This window comes from Zingiber officinale, chromosome 6A (genome assembly GCF_018446385.1).
Source record: "Zingiber officinale cultivar Zhangliang chromosome 6A, Zo_v1.1, whole genome shotgun sequence".
Lineage (NCBI taxonomy): Eukaryota > Viridiplantae > Streptophyta > Magnoliopsida > Zingiberales > Zingiberaceae > Zingiber > Zingiber officinale.
In genome coordinates, this window is record NC_055997.1 from 133012461 (window position 1) to 133022795 (window position 10335).

The 10335-nt window shown below is 38.4% G+C and overlaps 2 protein-coding genes across 2 annotated transcripts; one reads left to right on the forward strand and one right to left on the reverse strand.

Moving 5' to 3' along the window:
• Positions 1–617: 617 nt before the first annotated feature.
• Positions 618–3682, forward strand: LOC121998201 (probable xyloglucan glycosyltransferase 2). Its single transcript, XM_042552995.1, has 5 exons — positions 618–1883; positions 1969–2277; positions 2365–2655; positions 2742–2855; positions 2923–3682. Exons 1-5 carry the CDS (start codon positions 1188–1190, stop codon positions 3481–3483), a joined length of 1971 nt encoding a protein of 656 aa, XP_042408929.1. The 5' UTR covers positions 618–1187; the 3' UTR covers positions 3484–3682.
• A 2444-nt stretch (positions 3683–6126) lies between these two features.
• On the reverse strand, positions 6127–9205 carry LOC121998202 (protein transport protein Sec61 subunit gamma). The gene is made up of 3 exons (XM_042552996.1): positions 9032–9205; positions 8784–8899; positions 6127–6373 (listed from the first exon to the last, which is right to left on the reverse strand). The coding sequence occupies exons 1-2, from the start codon at positions 9123–9125 to the stop codon at positions 8784–8786; spliced, it is 210 nt and encodes a 69-aa protein (XP_042408930.1). The 5' UTR covers positions 9126–9205; the 3' UTR covers positions 6127–6373.
• Positions 9206–10335: the final 1130 nt, after the last annotated feature.

Genomic DNA, 10335 nt, shown 5'->3' on the forward strand with positions numbered 1-10335 from the left:
AATACTAGCAACTTATTAAGGCTCATATTACTCTCAACTGGCCAATTAAATGGAGACAATATTGTTAATTTAATTTTACTTCTTTTTTTTTTTGTCTTTTTAGAAGACTATTTTGTTCTTTTCAGGTTGGAATTGGGCAGTGTTTTGTCAGGTCAATTAACGATGATTAGTTTAGTGAAAACGGTATCCATGATTAAGACGTCCCTCCTTCCGCAATAAAACAGACCATCACAATTACCTAACCCAATTGAACCTTAATTGACATTCGAACATAATCTAATTTATTGATTTATCAAATTATAATATCAATATTTTCCAACTTATTTGATAAAAGATAGATTCCTTCATCTCAACATCCCGTCAATCCGTCCCTAAATTAATATGAAGGAAGTGGAATCACGGAGGACTATTATCTATTAGATGGCTAAAATATGGTGCAGTGTTTTCAAACTTAGAAGTTAGAACAGAGCGAAGGCTAATTGTTATTGCTACACGGAATCATACTCCTGTTGCAAAATGGATCGCTTACTGAGAAAGAATTGTTGAAAAGATGATAAAAGAAAGCAAAAATGATATAGTACTGATCCTTTGCTTCCCAAAAGCATTCGCCACCCTTGTTCTTGCTTCTTCCACTGTAAAAATCTTGCTTATTCAAAAAGTTACCCTGCATTTTTCTCTCATCTCCTGGTAAATCTCCACTTCCTACTTCTACTGCGTTTAATCTCAACCTCCATTGGTCAGTTCCCGGAGCTCCACAGATTCTTGTTGCCTTGCGTTAAGATTTTGCTGCAACGTGAGTTGAGACTTCCTTCAGATTAATTTCAACCATGGTAAGTTTCGGGAATGGTGGATCGAAGCAGCCAACCTTAGTGTCGTTTTAAGACCTAGCCATTGATTGATTCCTTCCTCCACTTGCTTTCAACTTCCAAGCTTTACAACTGCAGAGCAGATACCTTTCCCCTCCCTAGAAGATTAGCCAGCAAGGGAGGTCAGGAACCCCCCTAATCCCAGCTGCGTGCCCCTTTTGTTGTTGTTGCTGCTGCTGCTGCTGCTGTTCCTTCGCGTCTCAATTGCTGCATTTGCTCCGAAATGCTTGAATCTCCCGCTTAAAAATCGATTTTTGATGGCGGATTTTGTAGTCCTGGCTCGGTGATTGATCTGGAAGCTTTGATAGGCTTCTGACTGCAATGGCTTCAAGGTCGGGGTTTTCCAGGTGGTGGGCGAGGGAGAAGCGGCAGCAGCAGAAGGGCACGCCGGTGGTGGTGACGATGGAGAATCCTAACTACTCCGTTCTCGAGATCGCAGCCACCGGCGACGAAGCGTTCCCCGCCACGGACAAGGGCCGCGGCAAGAACGCTAAGCAGTTCACCTGGGTGCTTCTCCTCAAGGCCCACCACGCCGCCGGCCGCCTTGCCTCGGCGGCAGCGTTGCTGTGGGCGCTGCCGGGAGCCATCGGTAAAAGGTTGGTTTCCCATCGCCGCGTTGACGATGCTTCCGAAAAGCCCCATTTGCTGCTGAAGCTAATCAAGGGCCTCCTGTTCTTCTCCCTGGCCGCACTGGCGTTCGAGCTCGTTGCGTACTGGAACCGGTGGCACTTCCGGCAGCCAGAATTGCATTTGCCGGAGGCGATCGAGATCCAGGGGTGGATCCACTCCGCCTACCTCTCATGGCTTTCCTTCCGAATTAACTACATTGCTTACCCAATCCAAATCCTGTCAAACATGTGCATAGTTTTGTTCATCATACAGTCTCTGGACAGGCTCTTCTTGTGCTTTGGCTGCTTCTGGATCAGATTGAAAAAGATCAAACCAAAGGCCGAAGACGATGGCTACAAGTACCACCCTATGGTTCTTGTCCAAATTCCTATGCGTAATGAGAGAGAGGTAAACAAACATCTCTTCTTCTTCTTCTTCTTCTTCTTCTACTTCTTGTTCGATTGAGAGCACGGGAATAACTAGTAGCAATCAGGTGTATGAGCAATCGATCTCTGCTGTTTGCAAAATCGATTGGCCGAGAGATCGATTGCTGATTCAAGTGCTCGACGATTCTGATGATGGAGCCATCCAGCTACTCATCAGCACTGAGGTTTCCAAATGGAGTCGGAGAGGCGTAAACATAGTGTACCGACATCGGTCGGCGACGACCGGTTACAAGGCCGGCAATCTCAAGTCCGCTATGAGCTGTGAATACGTGAAGGACTATGAGTTCGTCGCGATATTTGACGCTGACTTCCAGCCCAATCCTGATTTCCTCAAGCTCACCATTCCACACTTCATGGTATGGAAGGGAATTCAATTCGACTCGTCTACCTACAATATTGCTCGGAAGGAAGTTGATCTTTTCTACATGGATTTTGTCGTGCAGGGGAATCCTGAGCTGGGACTGGTCCAGGCGAGATGGAGCTTCGTAAACACCAACGAGAATCTATTGACTCGCCTTCAAAATATCAATCTCGCCTTTCACTTCGAAGTCGAGCAACAGGTCAACGGCGTCTTCTTGAACTTCTTCGGATTTAACGGGACGGCGGGCGTATGGAGAATCAGGGCGCTGGAGGATTCGGGAGGATGGCTTGAGAGAACGACCGTGGAGGACATGGACATTGCTGTTCGCGCTCACCTCCATGGTTGGAAGTTCGTCTTCTTAAATGATGTAAAGGTTCGAGTCTAGCTGAATTCAAGTCTATATATATATATTCTTTGCCTTTCCTGCACAATATTACTGATCTGTATGCAACGAGCTAGGTGTTATGCGAAGTCCCTGAATCTTTCGAGGCGTACCGGAAGCAGCAGCATCGGTGGCACTCCGGACCGATGCATCTATTCCGGATATGTTTTCCGGCTATCATAGCTTCCAAGGTAGTAATTAATAAAGCTAACATACATATTCATCCATGTTCGACTGAAGTTTGTGGCTTGATTGCAGATTTCAACGTGGAAGAAGGCAAACTTGATTCTTCTATTCTTTCTATTAAGGAAGTTAGTTCTTCCTTTCTATTCATTTACATTGTTTTGTGTAATTCTTCCACTGTCCATGTTCGTCCCGGAGGCCCAACTGCCTGTTTGGGTCATCTGCTACGTGCCCATCGTAATGTCTTTCCTCAACATTCTTCCGGCGTTGCGATCGTCCCCCTTCATCGTGCCTTACCTTCTCTTCGAAAACACCATGTCGGTGACCAAATTCAATGCCATGGTCTCGGGACTATTCCAACTCGGGAGTTCATACGAATGGGTCGTCACCAAAAAGGTCGGCCGGTCATCAGAATCCGACCTCCTACCTGCTGCGGCTGTAAGCAAAATAAGCAAACTACAACACGTAAAGGCCAACAAGATCTACAAAAAGGAGCTGGCCCTTTCGTTCCTCCTCCTCACTGCGGCCGTTCGGAGTCTGCTGTCGGCTCAGGGGGTTCACTTCTACTTCTTGCTCTTCCAGGGCGTCTCGTTCCTCGTAGTGGGTCTCGATCTCATCGGGGAGCAAATGAGCTGACATTGCACTGAAGAAAGGACAGTCATGTTCAGATTGGATTTTTTTTTCTACTTTAACTCAGACAAGTGATACTAGAGAGCTTCATTGCATCTCTTTGTCCTCTCAAACAATAAGACCATCGCTTCAAAGGTCATGTGTAAAAAAGCTATGTATAGTTTGCATTGATTCAGTTAATTATTATTACACAGTTGGAAAAACAGAGAAGCTTTATTGGTTTTATTAATTGCCTGCCTCACTGAATGCTCCACTTTCTACCTTTCTTTCTTTCTTTCTTTCTTTTAATTATCATTTGGGTGACCTAATTTTTAATGACGACGACAGTCGACTTGGGCCTTGGTCGGTGTGGTCTTTTTTAATAAACTGTCGGCAGGAGCAGCATTGGAGATGAGAGTTGTGTTGAATAATAATAGATATTCCATCTGATTAACATAATTAAAACAATATGTCAGGGCTTTAGACTAGTAACTTTATAACCATTCCCATTGCAGTTTCAAAATGTATTTCATCCACCATCAAACAATTAGTAATGATAGAAGATCGAAGGGCCCTTCCTAAACCGAAACAGAAACCTCAAGGCCACCACACTACGCTATCACAAAAAAGAGAATATTATCATACATGTAGACCATTCCAATCATGGCTATCAAAATCAAATTGGACCGCCGGACCTGACAAGAAAAAACACTTATATTTCGATTTCCATCTGGTCTTGTTATAGAATGGGATCAGATCTATCCCGCCCAGAATACTTATTTTTTAAGTTCAAATGGACTAATTAGATTTTATAATTTTTTAATGTATAATCATGATTTTCATGTGTGCTATCTGTGATCGTTGTAATAGTTATACAATTAGACAGGTTAATTCGCATGTACCATTAACCTTTGGAGTCCTTGAGGCCAAGCAACTCTGTTACCGGGGCCATGGCCATGTGCGAATGGATGCACGAGAGGGAAGGAGGTTGTCACTGCCCCACATCACTCAGCCACCGACGGTTTCATTGAAGCATAATGAGTTGGAATGATTGGATTCCATGGACATGAAATAGAAAAAAAAAAAAATCAAACAGGTCTCTACTGAATAATTATAATTCAACTAAGATTTTGTTTGTTCAAATCATAATTGGACTACCGACATTAACTTGAATTGCAGACCCTGTGAAATCGGGTGCAAATAATTATAACACAAAATGTAGCTTTGATTCCTCTGCACGCGAAGGAAGATTTAAGTCAATTATTGAATCTCATGTAATTTACAATGAGTTGAGGATTTCTACAATTTTCAATTTGAAAATTAAGAGATTTTGATCCAAAATTATCAGTGGAGCATGAGCCCATTGGGGGTGTCCCTACCAACTTGAATCGTGCGTGTTCTATCGAACCTACAACACCTTCAACTCTCCTTCAGTCTTCCAGCTATAGGTGACGAAGCAATCGACATACTTGAAAGCAGCGGCTGGCAAAACAGCGATAAAACTGCTCTCTCCAAAAAAAGTGGTGAACAAACAAAGAGCGATACATCACATCGTAATTAAATGATATGAGTAGCCTCACATTGAATTGTGTTTTGTGGCAGCCTCGTGTATGTTGAATGCCATTTACCCACGTACATGGGATTGAAGGGAAGCATCAAGGTCACAGTGTCATATCCTATAATCCAAGTAGCAGCTTTAAACACCCAAGCTCAACCTTTGTTTTTAGCTCTCTACTTGATTTGATTTGACCATCAACTGCCTTTGCTAGCTCCAAACTTCCTTAGCTCCCTAATTCAACAGATTTGGACAGCAACTGTCATTGTTTAGCGCCCTCAGATAGATGGCTACTGTTTGAGTTGCCTTTGAGGAACAAAAACAAGAGGCGCGTTACTACCGTGCTAGTCACATGCAAATGGTTTATTTAAGTTGCGGCAACTGGTTAAAAGTTAGAATCTTTAAAAAGTGAAAACTTTGAAGCACTTTGAACGAAACCAACTAATTGATCTATGCTATTTAGAAAATCAAATATTTAATATTATCCAATAAAAGAGAGGTCTAGGAAATCATTTGTAATGTCCTTTAGTGAAAATAACCGTCGTAACACTTATATTGAATAAGAAACATTTGATATAATTTTTCATCAACAATCAATTGACGTTAAATGAAAAATGAATACGTGATAAAATAATTTTAAAACCTACTTTAAAACTCATTTGGATATTCTAAAACTTAATATGTTTAGTAAATTGTCGCATTTTCTTAAAACTTGGATTTGGTATTTGCTCTTCATTTTTTTATTTACTATAACGATTTCATGTTTCTTTGTTATTTGATTCTTAACAGACATGCCTGGACATTTTTCATTCATCACTGTATCATTCATTTAAAATTTCCCTACAACTATTTAAAGCACTAATTCCAATATCAACTAAGCACTTAATTCTCAAACCAAATTGCTTAAGCAAAAATGAATTGATTAGTTAAATTTTCTGGTGCCAAAATCAAATTGTCAGCTATGGAGAACGTATCCACCTCTAAAACCAACTTGCTTGAGCTGACATGAACTATTTAAAACCGTACGCAGTATTAAGATACACGTATAAACACCGCAGGTATGTACCCTATCAAGAAGAGCACAATCAGAGATACAGTGCCCACGCTCTAATGAGTTGCCAGAAAATCGCATTAGAGATCTCAGATATTTAAATTTTAATGTACAAATAAAAACAAAACTAATCCAATAGAAAAAGGAAAATCAGTGATAAGCAGCAACAAAACAAAGATTAAACTTTTATAACAAACGGAAAGTGATGGCCGAACAATGAAGCAGCAAACAAGATTGTCAGCAGCCTAGATATGACTTGCAATTCCATTTCATGTCTGTTTTATCTCAAAGGCTAGGTAAATCATGGGGACCTGAAACAAGGAAGATGTGAAGATCAGCTTTGTTTTGTGATTTTCTTGGGGAAGACAGCTTGACATCCGTAACTAACACATGGAAATCTGAATTAAATAGTAGTTTTAACAAAAAAGTTGATAAGCAAAACCAATACCAACAATTTCTATGTAAATTGTTAATTCAATTGACTCTTTAATTACTATAAGTTTACATTTGAAGCCAACCAGCTAATTAAAAGATTTAAAGTTAAAGCCAGAGCAATTCCATTAACTCACTATTTGACAAACCATGTGTCCATATGTAGACGAAGCAGAAGAAAGCAAAAAATAACTGGAAGAGAAGGTTAACATTCACTAATGCAAGTGCAGTAAGTGAAGCAAGCTTAGATATGATACATATATCACTAAAGAAGGGAGAAAGTTTATCCTTTATTGAAAAATCTCATTATTAGCTTTCTAGTTAAGGAACCATGTGATGAAAGCAAAAAACAAATGGAACAGAAGGTTTACAGTCACTAATGCAAATGTAGTAAAGTAAGAGAAGCAAGCTTATATATGCTATATATCAACAAAAAAGGGAAACAGGAAAAAGGATGAGATCAGATCAAAACAGACAACTCCATCAGGGAGAATTGCAAGATGTAAAGTCAACTTATATGAATAAAGATCAACTACCAATGGAGAATAGGGAAAGAAAATAACCAAAATTCTCTAAAACTTTTCAATGCATGCAAGAATGTATATGGATCGAACCAATGTGGACTTATCTTTCATAAAGGCTTCACAAACAGAGTTGTATACTTAATGCACGAGTGGCTTCAATTGCTTCATGTATGGGCTGTTCAGGTGAACACATATCACCAAGCTCTCTACTTGAGGTGTGTTTCTAAGTTGAGTCTCATAATTCACCAGCTGGATCTAAGTAACAGGAATTGGAGGTCGTTTGACTCAGATATAATGTTTACTGGAGCATTCTACTGGGATTGATAGGGTTTACATTCCTTAGTAAATAGATTGGATGGCTTATTTTATTATGCTGCTAGTCGTGGTTAGCTTTCCAAGTAGGAGAAGCCTTCTCAGATGTCTACCTGAAGAAGGTGAAAGTGGTGGTATCATTGAATAGTTTAGTGTTTAATGAAGTTTGATTTCATGGCTAGTCGTGGTTAGCTTTCCAAGTAGGAGAAGCCTTCTCAGATGTCTACCTGAAGAAGGTGAAAGGGGTGGTATCATTGAATAGTTTGGTGTTTAATGAAGTTTGGTTTCATGGCTATCTTGTCTATGCAAAGCTAAAGTTGGGGGCTGTGCAGAAATCTTCAAACCAGTCTTTTGAAGACTGAGTATTCTTTGGTGCCTAAAGTCTTTTTTTTAATGTTTTTACTTGTGCAATTTAGTTTCAGTTTATATGCTTGTCAGTTTCAAAACTGTATCAGTAGTAGTACCAGTTTATGTTTTCTCTTGTTCTTGTTATGTATCATCTCATATGTTAATACAATTCTTAAATGAACACAATTTCACTCATAAAAACTTTAAATTCTAACCAACCAGCTCAAACATTATTAATTTGTACTTCTTAAATGTATGGACTCATCCTGGTTACAAATATTGTCAAGGCAAAACTTCTTGCACAGTACCACAAATTACATTTCATGTCATCTTAGCATGAATTAAGGAAGTGTGTCATCCAAAGGATGTAGAAACTGACTGAGTGGCTCATAAATACATACTCTTTTTTTTTTTTTTTTTTGAAAGGATGTGCCAATTTTGACTAAACAGATACTAAACATGCAAGCTTTGTTCGTAATCAAACATTTTAGTAAAAATAAATCCTTCTCAAGCATAATAGATAAGAGTTCACATAAAGCAAAAATCATGAACTATCTTCTAGTGTATTTAATGTATCAGCAAATTCTAAACACAATCATTCTCACAAATGCAATATGTATAGCAAGAAGCAGGTTCATAACACGTTCAAATTAGCAGCATAATTTACACATTACTAATCAGATTTTTTGATGTCTTCTAGCTAAATATATTGTGTCTGCAATCGTCAAGCGAAACAAGGAAACAAGTAGTCCAACAACAATAACAAAATAACAGCATACGTAAAGAAAACCGACGAGCTGCTAAGGAGAAAAAAAACTTTCTAGTTCAAACTACAAACCTACAAAATCGTGCATTCTGCATCAGAACAATCATTTCGAAAATCAAATGCATCAAAAGCACAACTTCCTCTGATCTATAGATTACCCAACTAAACCCAATATTGAAGTTGTTAATCGGAATATAATGGATCAATGCTAAAAAGATAATAGTACATAAACGCACGACGATCAGATAAGATAACTTCGTGGGAAAATGAAACTTTCTGAGTTCAAAGCCTACGAAATCAAAAGAATAAGAAGCATAAATTCCTTATCTGAGTAATTACCTAACCAGAACCGACGATGATGTTGTTGATCGGGATAAATATTAACTTGACGAAGAACCCGACGAACCCCATTACCACGAAGCCAATCGCAGTGCGGACAGCAACCTTGGTGAACTCTGCGACAACGATCCGTGTAGATCCATAAGAATCCAAATAAAGCACATCAAAATTTCGATAACAACACACCGATCCGAGGAAGCGAACACAGAATCAACCGAACCGAGCGAAAAATAGATAGGCGAACTGACCCTTGCGGTCGGGCTTGTGGCAGCGTTTGACAAGGCGTACGCTGTCCTTGGCGAACTCTCTCAGGGGATCGACCACGGAGTCCAAAGCGTCCATTCCGATCGCCGATGGCGAAACCCTAACCGATACGAAGATCGAGATGTGAAGGAGAGGAGTCCGATAGCGAGACGACTTAAAGGTCAAAGGGAAAAAACACCGTCTCACGCCTTTTATAGAACAGGCTCCACGGCTCCCGATCGGATCCGTTCAAAGTGAGACCTGAGGATCAACGGTCAGATAAAATAACTCGTATAATAGCTACCAATATAATTGAATGAAAATCAAGCCAAGCTCCTAGGAATGGGGGAGGTAAATCACCTCCACGTTTTTAGAATAGTGACTAACACATTTATGATAATATCTTATACACTAATTACTGATCCACGATTAATTTATTTATTTTTATTTATATTTTTCACTTACCTTTATTTATAATTTTATTTACTATATATAATATTAATTAATATTATAATTTATTATTTATAAGTATATTAATATTTTAAATTTTATACATTTATTTATGTAAAAAAATAATTCGATAAAAATAAAAAAATATTTAACAAAAATATAAATAAATAAAAATTTAAAAAATATTAAATAGGACAACAAAGGCCTCTTGCTATCTGCTGGTGTGCGTGTCAAAAGAGAGAGCATAAATTCATGTACAGTTTGTTTTCGGAAAAGTATAAATCCAATCTCAAAAATTTTGAGATCAGTTTATTGAGAAAATTATAAATCTCGTGCAGGCCGACCCAGGGCCGGTACTGGAGGAGGGCGACATTGGATGATGACCCTGAGCTCATAATTTAAAAAAGTCTAAATTTTTTTTTTAGTATTATATATTATGAGTATATAATTAGAACCTTGAATAGTTAGTTCAAATTCATATTTCATAATCTTTTAATATTATTTTTTTAATTTTATCTTTTTGGTAGGTAATTAGAGGGGTCCAAATTTATTAGAGCCGATTCTCACGTGTATAATAAGGGTGAGATTTATAATAACAATTTTATAGTATAAACGTAATGTTATAAATTCTCATTACAGATGCCCTTATAAGAAATTTATGTGAGGACAATGATGTAACGTTCGGATACCGATAATTAAAATATTTTTTGATTTGACTCTCAACTACAATTTATTATTTATAGTAGGAAATTTTCCCTTCAATATCAACTGATTGGATGATTTTTATGATCATCTTCTAATTTATACCGATAGTCAATAAAAATTTTTATAGGATCGATTATTTTTAGAATTAGTCCAT